The 15,744-nt window shown below is 37.8% G+C and overlaps 1 protein-coding gene across 1 annotated transcript; it reads left to right on the forward strand.

Moving 5' to 3' along the window:
• Positions 1-10,706: 10,706 nt before the first annotated feature.
• Positions 10,707-14,498, forward strand: LOC142658707 (cis-aconitate decarboxylase-like). Its single transcript, XM_075834313.1, has 6 exons — positions 10,707-10,727; positions 12,222-12,276; positions 12,497-12,684; positions 13,080-13,184; positions 13,288-13,493; positions 13,577-14,498. Exons 1-6 carry the CDS (start codon positions 10,707-10,709, stop codon positions 14,496-14,498), a joined length of 1,497 nt encoding a protein of 498 aa, XP_075690428.1.
• Positions 14,499-15,744: the final 1,246 nt, after the last annotated feature.

A 15,744-nucleotide genomic window follows, 5' to 3' on the forward strand; every position in this document is an offset into this window, starting at 1 on the left:
TGGTCACATAATGTAAACCAGTTGGCTGAACAGAGCTCACATTGAATTAAAGAGGCTCTGTCACCAGATTTTCAAACCCCTATCTCCTATTGCACCAGATCGGCGCTGCAATGTAGATAAGAGTAACGTTTTGTTTTTTTCAAAAACTAGCATTTTTGGCCAAGTTATGACCATTTTTATATTTATGCAAATAAGCCTTTCTTAAGTACAACTGGGCGTGTTTAAAGTTATGTCCAAGTGGGCGTGTATTGTGTGTGTACATCTGGGCGTTTTTACTTGTTTTACTAGCTGGGCGCTGTGAATGGAAGTGTATGATGCTGATGAATCAGCATCATCCACTTCTCTTCGTTATCACCCAGCTTCTGGCAGTGCACAGACACACAGCGTGTCCTCGCGAGATCACGCTGTGACGTCACTCACTTCCTCCCACAGGAACTTCATCGCGTCGGATGAGCGAGGACACGCTGTGTGTCTGAACTGCCAGAAGCTGGGTGGTAACGAAGAGAAGTGGATGATGCTGATTCGTCAGCATCATACACTTCTATTCCCAACGCCCAGCTAGTAAAACAAGTAAAAACGCCCAGATGTACACACACAATACACGCCCACTTGGACATAACTTTAAACACGCCCAGTTGTACTTAAGAAAGGCTAATTTGCATAAATATAAAAATGGTCATAACTTGGCCAAAAATGCTCGTTTTTGAAAAAAAAACGTTACTGTTCTCTACATTGCAGCGCCGATCTGCTGCAATAGGAGATAGGGGTTTGAAAATCTGGTGACAGAGCCTCTTTAATACCCAACTTTGCCACATATAAAAATAGACAATATAAATGGGTTATAGCGAGTGAGCACCCAGATGTTTTGACTTCTCAACAGTTTATCTATCCAGGATGCATACGCTTGTTATTTTTTTTATAATCTTTTTAGACCTTTTGAACTTTTCAATTTATAATATGTATCAGTTCTATTATTAGATAGAATATGTTTTATATTCTTTGAATATAGCCAGACCTGCATGAATAAAATGGCCATAAGTATTGTTTTATCATAGCCAATAGGCTATGATAAAACATTAGGTAGTAGGGGCATATCTTGCAGCGGCTCATCACTTTTTAATAACAATACTTAAATTCATTGACAAAGTTCAAGAAGAGCCTTTGGCTTTTCTTGTTCAATATAATATCACAACTTATGTGTACTAGATTCTAAAGAAGTGATGTTGATCCAGAGATTTATTCTGATTGCCACATTTGGAGTCAGGTAGTAATTTTTCCCCTTAGGCTGGGTTCACACGTGGCGGAATTTCACTTAAATTCCGCTGCGGACACTCCGCAGCGTTAATCCGCAGCGGAGCCGTTTGTCCATTGACTTTCACTTTAATTTAGCAGTGTTCGTTTAGACGATGCGTACAATTCCGCTGCGGAGCATAGGCTGCGGAGCGGAATTTGGTGTCCGCAGCATGCTCTGTCTGTTGCGGAGCAGTGGCGGACTCATGGCGGAATTTCTCCATTGACTTCAATGGAGATTCTAATTTCCGCAATGAAGTCCGCAGCTGTCATGCACATGTTATGTGTGCTGCGGATGCGTCTTGCTTTTTTAACTTGACATTTCTTCATTCTGGCTGGACCTATGTATTTCTAGGTCTACAGCCAGACTGAGGAAGTCAATGGGGCTCCCGTAATGACGGGAGCGTTGCTAGGAGACGTCTGTAAATAGTCACTGTCCAGGGTGCTGAAAGAGTTAAGCGATCGGCAGTAACTGTTTCTGCACCCGGGATAGTGACTACCGATCACAATATAGAGCAACCTGTCAAAAAAATAGAAGTTCATACTTACCGAGAACTCCCTGCTTCTGTTTCCAGTCCGGCCTCCCAGGATGACGTTTCAGGCTAAGTGACGGCTGCAGCCAATCACAGGCCAAGCACAGGCTGCAGCGGTCACATGGACTGGCGCATCATCCAGGGAGGTCGGGCTGGATGCCGAAAGAGGGACGCGTCACCAAGACAACGGCCGGTAAGTATGAAAATCGTTTACTTTCACAAGGGAAAGTGCTGTCCCTTCTCTCTATCCTGCACTGATAGGGAGAAGGGAAGTACTTTTCCCGCAGTCCGCAGCAGCTAGTCCGCATCAATTTTCTGCACATTTTGTGCAGATCCGCAGCAGAATCTGCAACGCAGATTCTGTGCGGCATTGATGCAGACAGTTGCGGAGGAAATCCGCCACGTGTGGTCATGCCCTTATAACGAAATTGGCATCAACCCTTATGTTTGTTTTTTTGTCTCCTCTTGATCAATACGGTAAGATTATAGGTTGGACTCAAATGACCTGTGTCTTTTTTTAAACCATATCAACTATGTAACTATGGAAACATAATTCTGCATGCAACCTCTGTCTACCTAGCCAAATTTATGTTAGTGGTAAAATCCATTTATAGGCTATGTGCATCTTTGAAAACGGTTTTGTTTTTTGTTTTTTAATAAAAATGTGTATCAGTGTGTGTGTAGTGCAACTTTCTAATTACTTTTTATTAAAAAATATTTTTACTTTTTGAAATACAGCTGCTTTGTAGACCTGAATCCGTCAGGTCAGTGGCACTAACGGGTTCAGTGATAGCGAGACACGCAGGATCCAATAGGTTATCGATCCCATCTAAGTTATGAACTTAGATGTGATCGGTAACATCTCGATCCTGTGTGACAGAGACACGCAGGAGCCGCTATCACTGAACCCGTTAGTCCTGCTGACCGGATGGATACAGGTTTCAGCACTAGATACAGCTGCTCTGTATACAGGATAAAAAGCAGCTGTATCTCAAAAAGTAAAAATAATTTTTATTAAAAAGTAATTAGAAAGTTGCACCAAACACACTGACAGACATTTTTATTTTAAAAAACAAAAACGTTTTCAAAGGTGCACATAGCCTTCAATTTAATCAGGAGTCACCCAGTGATGCAGCTATCTAGATACCTTACGTCTTTCAGAGGAATGATTTGTGTTGTGTGATTCAGAATCATAAATTATTAATAACATTGGGAATGATGATTTGTATCACTAATATAAGCAACAACAGCAAAGCTAGTGACACATAAACTAGAACTACAAATATATTAGTCCTGTTAGATTCAAATGGCAAACAAAAATAAGGCAATCTGATATAAATTAATCTAAGCTACTTTAGGTTGCCTTCCTCATAAAATTTGCTAAAAGCCACTAAATACATATAGATATTTTATAAATAACTAAGAAAAATAGTAGCCAATAACTTTATCGTTGTTAATATGTATTAAAAAAAACAAGCTTGTCAGATATTAGACATCTTCAAGGATTTGCATAGAAAATAATATTATGATTAAAATGTAATTAAAATGAATAAAAGACACAATATAGAGAATATATAGTAAGTGCATACTAATAATTTACCGCCTGTGTGTGATTGTTTATAGAAGGAAAATACCATTAGAAAAATCACTATGTAAATATACACAATTGTCCCTTTACACACGCACCAAATGTATCATCCAGCATGAGCCACCGTAATAAATTTGGTGAATCGAGTCTAATTCTTAGCTGTCTAAATTTAAGACAATGTTAGTAAATCTGCCCCTTTGTATCTAAAAGCAAAAATATATTTATTTTCTCTTCCCATTCCTTCTAGAAGAATGTAGGGCATAGTCTAAATCTCAACTGGGTAATTCCAAAATCCGGCGTCTTACTTTATTGCCCTTGTTTTGCATGCTTGTGAGACACAATACAAAGAAGACTATCTACACTATTTACATATCCTAATGATCTTTCAGTGACATACCCGTTTTTGACAATAGCCCTGAGATTAGCTACAAGACACATTCACATTCGATGTTGCAAGAGCAGAAATTCATAGTTATTTACAGGTTAATAAGGTATGAAAGAGCAATGCGGACAACAAATACTCATAAAATTAGTCTTAACTGTGAGGGACTTTCCCTGGTGAATGACTTTAAAGACCGGTTTGAACTCATCCTCATAATTTATCTTTTTTTTTTTAATTTGTTTTTCTTATAATTGAGAATTCTGTATTTCATTTACTTATCAAGTTGTACAAGATGTTCCCAATATATTTACTCAGTTTTTATTTATGCTTAGAATCATTATCATTATGAAGCATAATACTATAGGCTATGAATTATAATAAATATAGATGAGCTATTCGCCAAGTCTGACCATACAGTTTGATCTTTGGAAAAATGTGAATAAGACAAAGGGAATTTTTTTTCTACATTTATGTTGGATCTAGAGCCTTAAAGTGGTTTCCGCACTATTAACCCTTATGTCATGTCAATTAAAAGTGTTATCACCGACCATTGACTATAAAGAAATGTCTGGGTTCATTTGACACTTTGGCTGGGTCTTCGTCACGCACAAAAAGCACTGACAATAAGGCTGCCTTAGCAGATTAATGGGAAGAAGATCCTAAATCGACTTGCAGAATACAGCAAATGTCAAATACAGGAGATAGTGAAACAGTACGAGGAGAATTGCATCAAAAATAACAGGACTGATCACAAATCTGTATTGGGTAATTAAATTGTGTCAGGAGTTCTGTAAAAATCGCGCTTTGCTCCCCTGATTTATCTACAGGGGTTTTGTCATGTGACACAGCCTATTCTCAATGGCTGTCCAGCATGCGTTTGCACTCATTCAGATTCACACAAAATCCTAAATTAGAATTTTTATTGCACATCTCTAATGACAAATCATTAACTTTTCATTGTTTTGAGACATAAAGGGTGTCTATTTCGTAGCACTTGGTCCTTGTGGATCATTTATTTGAGTGGAAATTGGGCTTATTGGGGGTCGGGCGACCCATTGCATACAAATAGTTTTATAATTACACAATGAAATTAAAAAATGATTGCATACAAAAAGACGATGTAACAAAAAGACATCGGAAGGCTATAAATGTGCCAACAAAAGTGTAACTTTGACACCCTAAACAAGGAGGCATGTTTAATGGAATGAAGGTGGCTATCCATGAAAGAAATGTTACATATGGAAACACTAAGGGTAAGGCCACGCGTATCAGCTGCGGTCACTCTACGGTGTGGGCAACAACCGTGCCAACATTTCTTTTTACTGCAAATCGCAGCGGTTTTCAAATGCTTGTTATTGTCCAAGCGTTTTTTGCAGGTAAAACTGTAAACCTGCACCTCAGCCGCGTGGTGGCCGCTATGTTTGCCATTACCCTACAGGGAATGAAATTATCTGTATCAAAAACAAGCTTCATATGCTGCAATTCATATAAATTTAAATGGGTATTCCAGCTGCAAACATGTATCACTGGATGGGCCAAAAAAAAATCTCCACTTCCCGGCCTCGAAATTACAGCGATAAAAAGAGAAGTAACTATTTAAACATTATCCAGCCTTGTACATTACCCTGTCTGATGTACTGTATATATTATTGATAATGTTCGGATAGCACTTCCCTGCAATAAGGATGTTTTTCTGATTTGTATGTTTACCTGCATTTTAGATATTCTTATGTTTTTGCTTCATGTAGCATTTCTGCTGATTATGTATACGTAAACCAAACAAAACAAAAGGAGCACCAAACTATCTGAATATACACAAAATATAGTTTATAAAATTAAAAAATATAAAAAAATACATACAGAGGCAAATAAATAAAAAAGTTCCAAAAGAAGACATCAGCTGTAAGGGGAAGGACCTGAGTGGGAATCCTATAAGTCAATCCCTAATAAGCACAGTGCACTGTATGACGAGTAACTGATCCCTAACTCACTAAGTACAGTAATTTAACTTCCACTATAATGTCACGTCACATAACTTTTTTTAGGGGGGGTGGGGCATTATGATATTGGCGCTTATTGTTCCCAGCCCCATCATTTATGTCATGTGGGCACAATTTTTTGATGATTATGATACGATCTGAATTTTCCATTCTATTGTAAATTACATGATGAGACTGGCACAAGTTACATTTTCAATTAAATATTAATGTTCATTTCTAAAAACATTGTCTAGGCTTCTGAATTAGCTTTAAACTGTGTAATCGTCTGTCAATGTATTGTTCTTTTTGTACTTTTTTGTAAGCACTGTACTTTCTTTTATAGTGAAGCAGAAAAATGCTAACGTTTGTCTATGTCCTCTATTAGGATCCACAGATCTTCCTTATAGTTTGCGTGCTCTGCTGTTTTAAATCTTTAATGAAGCTCTGTCACCAGATTTTGCAGCCCCTATCTGCTATTGCAGCAGATAGGCGCTGCAATGTAGATTACAGTAACGTTTTTATTTTTTTAAAAAGAGCATTTTTGGCCAAGTTATGACCATTTTTGTAGTTATGCAAATGAGGCTTGCAAAAGTCCAAGTCCAAGTACAACTGGGCGTGTATTATGTGCGTACATCGGGGTGTTTTTAATACTTTTACTAGCAGGGCGCTCTGACGAGAAGTATCATCCACTTCTCTTCAGAACGCCCAGCTTCTGGCAGTGCAGATCTGTGACGTCACTCACAGGTCCTGCATCGTGTCGGACACATCGGCACCAGAGGCTTCAGTTGATTCTGCAGCAGCATCGGCGTTAGCAGGTAAGTCGATGTAGCTACTTACCTGCAAACGCCGATGCTGCTGCAGAATCAACTGTAGCCTCTGGTGCCGATGTGTCCTCGCTCGTCTGACACGATGCAGGACCTGTGAGTGACGTCACAGCGTGATCAGGCAGAAGCTGGGCGTTCTGAAGAGAAGTGGATGATACTTCTCATCAGAACGCCCAGCTAGTAAAAGTATTAAAAACACCCCGATGTACGCACATAATACACGCCCACTTGGACTTTTACTTTTAAACACACCCACTTGGACTTTTGCAAGCCTCATTTGCATAACTACAAAAATGGTCATAACTTGGCCAAAAATGCTCGTTTTTTAAAAATAAAAACGTTACTGTAATCTACATTGCAGCGCCGATCTGCTGCAATAGCAGATAGGGGTTGCAAAATCTGGTGACAGAGCCTCTTTAAGGGCATGACCACACGTGGCGGATTTCCTCCGCAACTGTCCGCATCAATGCCGCACAGAATCTGCGTCGCAGATTCTGCTGCGGATCTGCACAAAATGTGCAGAAAATTGATGCGGACTAGCTGCTGCGGACTGCGGGAAAAGTGCTTCCCTTCGCCCTATCAGTGCAGGATAGAGAGAAGGGACAGCACTTTCCCTAGTGAAAGTAAAAGAATTTCATACTTACCGCCCGTTGTCTTGGTGACGCGTCCCTCTTTCGGCATCCAGCCCGACCTCCCTGGATGACGCGCCAGTCCATGTGACCGCTGCAGCCTGTGCTTGGCCTGTGATTGGCTGCAGCCGTCACTTACACTGAAACGTCATCCTGGGAGGCCGGACTGGAGACACGCAGGGAGTTCTCGGTAAGTATGAACTTATATGTTTTTTTACAGATACATGTATATTGAGATCGGTAGTCACTGTCCCGGGTGCAGAAACAGTTACTGCCGATCGCTTAACTCTTTCAGCACCCTGGACAGTGACTATTTACTGACGTCTCCTAGCAACGCTCCCGTCATTACGGGAGCCCCATTGACTTCCTCAGTCTGGCTGTAGACCTAGAAATACATAGGTCCAGCCAGAATGAAGAAATGTCATGGTAGTAAAACCAATACGCTCCGCAGCACACATAACATGTGCATGACAGCTGCGGACTTCATTGCGGAACTTAGAATCTCCATTGAAGTCAATGGAGAAATTCCGCCATGAGTCCGCCACTGCTCCGCAACAGACAGAGCATGCTGCGGACACCAAATTCCGCTCCGCAGCCTATGCTCCGCAGCGGAATTTTACGCCTCGTCTAAACGAACACTGCTAAATTAAAGTGTAAGTCAATGGACAAACGGCACCGCTGCGGATTAACGCTGCGGAGTGTCCGCAGCGGAATTTAAGTGAAATTCCGCCACGTGTGAACCCGCCCTAAGGCTACATTCAGACGAGCTTTTCCGATTTTCGCACGTAAAAAACGCAGTGTTTTTCCTACATTTCTTGTCCGTGTACGTTGCCTATTGGCATCAGTGTGCTTTGTGTGTGGCATGCGTTTTTCATATCCCTGCAAGCACTACATTTTTAAAAATAAATTATTTCTCTGCTTTTCAATGTATTTGATGCGTGAAAGATGGACAGCACATGGATGTTGGTGGAAATGCACCAATATAAGACACAGTGAGTTTCACGCAACGGACACACGCTGCATGAAAAACAACACATGTGTTAATGACACCATTAAATTGAATGGGTCCGTGTGCTGTGAGTGATTTCAACGGACAGCACACGGACGAGTATTACGCTCATCTGAATGAGCCCTAACCGTGTGTACATCTGTATATAATGTGTGTGGCTCAGAATTGATAGGTGATTGTGAGTTGTGGCTCAATTTAAGTGGGAGGAAAGAACAGAATCAAGTGATTGGATAGGCATAGATTACCCCATACATTTAGACCCACGGCTAAATGTAAAGTGTGTAATGTTGCAAGACTTGACATTACACTAAATTACACCCATTTCATGCACATTTCCTGTAGCTATTGCTCTCTAATACGTATACATTTGGCTACACAAAGGTGAGACAAGGATGTAATAGAGAAAAAAAATCCTGGAACTTGATTTTATCTCCACCCAGGAACACTTTACCACAGATAATAAAATACCATGCGTATGTTAGTTCCTTCTAGAATAACTTGTTTGTATAGTCAGTAATTTGTTGCTTACGTATAACATGACTAAGAATGGGAAAAGATAAGAATATATTGCTGGTGTTTACAAGACATTCTCTATTTTTAGGCAGTTTTATAGATTTCAGGATATTTTAAACCTTTATCTAAAATTATTGATTATGTATGAAATTTCTGTTAGTATTTCTCATTCATCATACTATTTTATATTGTACGATATTTATTTTTGGGTAACTCACTGGATGAGAAGCGTGTATGGACTCAAACAAATTCTAGGCTTACAAAAGGCTGGCACCGCTAGTAGATGTACATACCAGTGAGGTGGATCTTAGGGCTTGCATTAGGGAAAAATAAAAAAATGTTTATTCCACTACGCCTGAAATGTGTTGACAGACTCCCTTTAACTGCCAGGTTCGAAAAGGACATGAAGTGTTTTTATCCAACTTTATATATAAAAAAAAGCAGATCCCCAAAATTTGGCCATAGATGTATAGATAATTAGTACATTTATGATACTAGTATAATCTATAACAGCCAATCCTTACAATTTCCATTGTACTTGCTTCAAAGTAGGATTGACTGTTGGTTGTTTTTGTGTAATCGGTACGTGTATATGAAGGCTGTTAACAATATTTCACTGCGATACACATTTAACCTTTGTGTCTTGAATCTAGCTTAAAGGGTTTATCTCTTAAAGACAACCCCTGTCCATGTGTTTTATTAGGGCATATGCACGTCCTTCTCAGGACCCTTCTCTATGAGACAGAAGAAATCCCTTTCTGGTGAACTTGAGTTGTCCTTTTTTTACATGGATGGCCAATCATCTTACTGTCTGCCTTGCCATGCTATATTTCCTGTCTGGCTACATCTTCCCCTGGCAAAATCAGATGCCCAAACTAAAAGGGGTTGTCTCAGAGATAACCCCTTTAAGAATGTTCAGAATCATTTCACAGTAAGGAATCACCCTTTTGTTAAGGACAAAGGATTCAATATCAGATTATTTCTATACTTGTCGTCCATGATCAGCTTAAGATCAAGCACAGTCTGCCCACACACAGCATGGAGTTGTCTGAGGAAAATATCAATTTCCAGTAAAAGTTAATATGAGTTGCCCTTTTAAATTTAGGTCCAATTTTGTTCCCCACTTATGCTACTCCTCTCCCCTGTTTCAAACCTTCCTGGTACGTCTCTCACTCCCCTTTCCTTTCCTCCCCTCTTAGTCCTTCTAAAAAGTACAAACTTCTTTTTATTTATGGATGATGTTTTTAGCTTGGAATGGACATCATAAAACTAATGATGATGGTATTATATGGGAGTTCATTTTAAAAAATTCCTTCCCGAGACCCTCAGTGTTGTCCTACCCCTGAAAGTCGCTACCGTTCCTGTTTAAGAGCCACATGCTGGTTGGCTGAGTACTGTTTATTAAAATTTCGAAAATTGGCAACATAAAAAAGATATATTTGACCACTTAATCTGAACAATGTTTGAACTTGTATATAATGCCCATTCCACATTAGGACATCAAGATACAAACGTAGACTGCAGAGGAAATATTCAAAATAACCTGATGAGCAAGTTTGCTAGAAGGGATTCCTTAAGTTGATGTAAGAATTTCATAGTATCTTTAACTATCATAATAGTTTTACATTATGACTCTTGAGCAAGAACAGAATTCTCCAAAACAGAAACCTACATGATAATAATTATAGTGACTCGTGCTCAAGGGTCCAAGTTGTGACAAATCTACTTAAATGTTATGACGTCAGTCCCTTTACTTTCTTAAAAAATTCCCAGAATTATTCTTTAATAGCTTCCTGGGTGTAAACTCTTTAGGTAACTCCACCTATTTCCTTCGACATGACAATGATGTAAGGATACAAATAATTGAACCAAATAAATATCCCTTGACAGAAGCAGAGACACTAAACAGAAATACAGGCACCTCAAAAATCACAACTCTGAACACACATTGTGCTCAAGATGCTTTCCACAGTTGCCCATGTAAGTAAAATATTCAGATGTGTAAGTGAATATTCAAATCATTTTCCCTTTAATATATATATATATATATATATATATATATATATATATATATATATATATATATATATATAGTTCTAGCTTAATTTTTTTATTTAATTTGCCTATGAATTTAATTTCCTTTTATTTTTTTATGTTATATATGTGTGTATGTATTTTTATCATTCTCATTTAGAACTTTTATCATTTTGAATTCTTTACCTCTTAAACCCACCAGTGGAGCCACTATACAGATTATAGTTTTGTTGCATGAGCAGCATGTCATATTATTAATATTTTATTTATTTATTTTTATAGTATTTTTATTATTATTTTAAATTATATTGTATTACATTATTTTATCTCTGCAAGCAATCTGATAAAACAAATGCGGGAGAAAAAGTTTTATAAAACTGTGGCCCTGAAGTCAATTGTATTTCAATGGGAAATCATGACATTTCATCACCTTTACTGTTACCCATTTATTTTCTACATTTCTATTTTGTATATTTATTTGGAAAATACAAAAACATTTTTTATTTTTACCAAAATGTTCAAGATTTCTAAAGTAAAAAAAATCCATATGATTTTATTAAATATATGTGAAATTGCATTTTTAAATATTAGCATCAATTTACAATAGCATTTTACAAGAGGTATGAAGGTAGAGCAGCATTTGGATCAAGCATTACACACAATTGAAATTTTCTAATTTTACAACACATTTCAGACTGTTCTTTTGTTAATTATATTGCATCACTTGCATTTTACAGAATCATTCGCATATTTTGTCTTACATAATACGAGAAAAATAATTTAATATAGGAATAAATTATAAATGAAGAGCACAGATTGTGAAAGTCAAGTCCCCTCTAGTGGTTGTATTTTGCAGTTCACCCTATTATGGCTTTACAGGACAATGCTTTGATGGCAAGTTCAGTATAACAGCAATAAGTTATTACACAGCTTGCCAAGGCTTAAACTGCACATAAATGAAATTTGAAGATGATCTGTCTCTCCTGAGATGCCTGTTTTACTAAATACTTGTATCCCTCATAATACTGTAACATTTTTCCTTAGAACATTCCTCCTGTAAATGTATGAATAAATGGGGTAACTTGCTGTTACCATTCTCCTTGTCAATGAGGTGTGTCTTTACACACTTTGACACTGACTAGTCTGTGCCAGAGTGTCAAACTATGTGTGGACACTTTACTGACAGGTGAAATGGTAACGCACAGTTGTCTTTTTATTCATACATTTCCAGGAGGAATAACAGAGGAATGGCACAGATACAGTTGTATATAAAATATTTAAAAAAATTCTAAAAACAAAGATAGGGACAGCTGACAGGTCCTCTTTGAGACATGCTTAAAGAGTCATTCTACTTGTTCTATATGTAGTCTAACATAAATATATGAATTTTAGAGTACACATTAGCAAATATTCTAGTTACAATGTTTCTTTTATTTGTAGAACACCAAGAAATTTCATGAACTATCACGACACATTCACAAGACAGCTGTGAAAGGTAAATATTCATCATGGGATCCCCAAAGATCATTGCCCATAAAATGTTATCTTCGTCACAGTCTTAAATTCAGAGGCAAGAATTATAGTAATAGACAGACTGACAAGTTGAAAGTTTGTATCAAACACAGATTAAACAAGAAGCTATTTGTAAAAATAACATTGACCAGTAAAGGATAGACCTTATTTATAAAATATTAATGTGACATGTTTATTTTCAGTGGTAATTGGGAACCAGTTGGAAGACACAGTCACCAACAGTTTTGCATCATTTATTAATGGGACACGCCCCGAGCATCTGTCTGAAGTTGTCCGTCACAGAAGTAAACGCATGATACTGGACAACATTGGCGTCGGACTGATTGGCAGCACGACGCATGTCTTCAAAATTGTGTTGAAATACTGCCAGGTGAGTAATAATATCATGATAATACTCAAGTAACATTAGAATGAGCTTATACTGGACAGAGGGGTAAAGGTAAAAACGAATAGTAATTATTATTATTATTATTATTATTACTACAGAAAAACCTCTCTCCATTGCTTACATTGATCACTATTATAAAACATTGTTTTTTTTTAGTCTAAATTATAATGCAATAGACACATCGCCAGATACAAATACAAAGATGTGCAATACTCTAAATTACATTGAAGTATTATGTACGTGTATTATGTATGTGAGTGCCAGTTCCTTACACAAGTATGGACTTGTCCTAGGTGCGCTATTGATAAACATTGGATAGTTATATCACAACACAGTTTTTTTTATGCCATTATTGTTTATATTATTCATTGTTTTAGGACCTGCATTTCTCAGCTTATGGAAATTCCCCCTCCTGTTCAGTATACGGCCAAAAAGGTTTGAAGCTCTCACCAACCCTGGCCGCCTTTGCCAATGGCGTTGCTGTAAGTATATAAGACATAGTAAAGGAAAATCTAAGAATATAATCTGTATAAAGTAGTCATAAAGCTAAAGAGTTATGCATAAATAATCTCCCTATTGACACAGGTTCACTCCATGGATTTTGATGACACATGGCATCCTGCCACTCACCCATCAGGCGCTGTGCTTCCTGCCATTCTGGCATTGTCTCAGATGCTTTCACATGAAAGAAAAGTCAGTGGTGAAGATTTACTGGCAGCTTTCAATGTGGGGATAGAAATACAAGGAAGATTGATGAGTTTCTCTAGTGAAGCAAAAACTATTCCTAAAAAGTGAGTAGATAACTACATTGAGGGAATCATCTCAATTACTTAAAATATTTTTGAAATAATTAATGATGTTTTTCTTTTAACAGATTTCATCCACCTTCTGTTGTTGGCACCATGGGAAGTGCAGCAGCTTCAGCCAAGCTTCTTTCATTAGACAAAGATCAGTGCACCCATGCCCTGGCAATTGCAGCCTCTCTTGCTGGTGCACCAATGGCAAATGCTGCCACTCTAGCTAAGCCGTTACACATTGGCAATGCAACTAGATTAGGTCTTGAAGCTGCCATTCTGGCTGCTAATGGTATGGAGGCCAATTCTCTTATACTTGATGATGTGCCTGGCTGTTCTGGTTTTAGCGCTTTTTACGGTGACTACCAGCCTAAGTCTCTCGCCTCACCAGGAAAGTATTATGAGTTTCTTCTTGAGAAGCAAGACATTGCATTCAAGTCTTTCCCAGCACATTTAGGAATGCACTGGATAGCTGATGCTGCTGTCTCAGTGAGAAACAGGTTTGTAGAACAGTATGGTCCAATTGACCCATCCACCATTCAGAATATTCTTATTAGAATTCCAGTCTCCAAATACATTAACAGACCCTATCCTGACTCAGAACATCAGGCTCGTCACTCCTTCCAGTTCAATGCCTGCACTGCACTACTAGATGGTGAAGTCAACATCAGGTCTTTCCATGAAGACAGAATGTTTCGTAAGGAGCTCCATAATCTCCTGAGTAAAGTGGTAGTGGAGCACCCACAAGACAATGAAGCTAACTTTGACAAGATGTATGGAGAAGTAGTCCTGCTGCTAAAGAATGGAGATGTGATCATTGGAAAATGCAACACCTTTTATGGACATTGGAGAAAACCCCTAAGTCAAGAATCTCTACTGAAAAAATTCTCATCCAATGCTGGACATGTCCTACAGGAAGACCAAATTCAAGGAATAATACAGATGGTAGAAAATCTAGAAAGTGTCACAGATAGCTCACAGTTACCACTCCTGCTCCAGTAAATCCATAAAATTATTATTCTTATTTTCAATATTTTGCTGCTGAAAAGGCAAAAAGAAAACATTTCAATGCACTATATGAAATGAACTGGAATTCTAAAGCAGGACTGGGATATCTACGAAAATCAGTTTCTTCAACATAGTTATAGGCCTGTCTCTGTTAATACACACAGACACACATAAAATATGAAACTAAATAGTCCAACAATGTGTGCAGAGCCAGTTAACTAGAAAATGGGGCCCTGAGCAACAAGCAAAGTAGCCCCCACACTCGCCATTTTAAGACAGTTTTTCAAATGTTTGAGAATCGTACTCCCGAGCTTCGATATGCAAATACTTGTATGAACATTTTAAAAAGGATTGTGTATATTTTTTAAATAAGTCTTGGTTTAGATGTGAATATTTATGTATTTTTATATTTAAGTGTATTCATAGTTGACCGGACAGATGTCAGGCTGGGGTTACAAGGCATCTTCAGTCCCATTTCATTATGTGAATCAAGGCATTTTTCATTCTTTCACTGGAAATTGCTCAAAGTGTGTGACAATTCTCATTATCGTCTATGGGGGTGATTGCTATTGATCGTAAAGTAGCCACAAACAACAGCATTTTGCAATCATTACTTCGTAGTTCAGTTGAAATTAATGCAATGAACCAGTTATTTTTGTTGTTCCATACCTGACTAAAAATTAAAAATTAAGCAACTTTGACAAAGTCTTAATTAAAAATCCCCCATCATTTTGTGTATACAGCTCCTATGCAGACCTATATATTTCCATGGTAACAAACTACAAATAAACCCTGTGTATAGTTTGATGCAGGAGCTGTAAGCACAAAATGATAGTTTTTAAATAAGACCATTTGCAAAGTTGCTTACTTTTTCTTTTTAGATGCACTGGAGCAATAATAAAAAAAGTTACATTTTCCGAAGGTAGCCCTTCCCTTTCATGAATTTCAATGGGACAAGATATTCAACTAAACATACAATTTACCTATCATTTCAGGACACAAGGTGCTGTGTTGTCCCAGCCTTAGAATCGGTCATGTACAGAATGAAATACTCATTGCTAAAGAGTTTAGATACTTAACATAAATCAAAATAATCAAGATGCAAGCATGTCATTGCAAAGACACTAATGTGCTTAAACAGCTATATTTAATATGAGGATATTGTGTTTTTGTACAACTGCTGTAACTTGTATAGTAACTGATTATTTATGTATTTTCTGGTTAAAGGAATTAGTGAATA

The sequence above is a fragment of the Rhinoderma darwinii genome, chromosome 8 (genome assembly GCF_050947455.1).
Source record: "Rhinoderma darwinii isolate aRhiDar2 chromosome 8, aRhiDar2.hap1, whole genome shotgun sequence".
Classification (NCBI taxonomy): Eukaryota; Metazoa; Chordata; class Amphibia; order Anura; family Rhinodermatidae; genus Rhinoderma; species Rhinoderma darwinii.

What these genes read in the sequence shown, in the direction of transcription:
- LOC142658707 (XM_075834313.1), top strand. Translation starts at nt 10,707, where the DNA reads ATGCTTTCCACAGTTGCCCAT. An exon ending in TCACAAGACAGCTGTGAAAG is followed by an intron (nt 12,277 to 12,496) that starts GTAAATATTCAT and finishes GTTTATTTTCAG; the next exon opens with TGGTAATTGGGAACCAGTTG. An exon ending in CCTTTGCCAATGGCGTTGCT is followed by an intron (nt 13,185 to 13,287) that starts GTAAGTATATAA and finishes CTATTGACACAG; the next exon opens with GTTCACTCCATGGATTTTGA.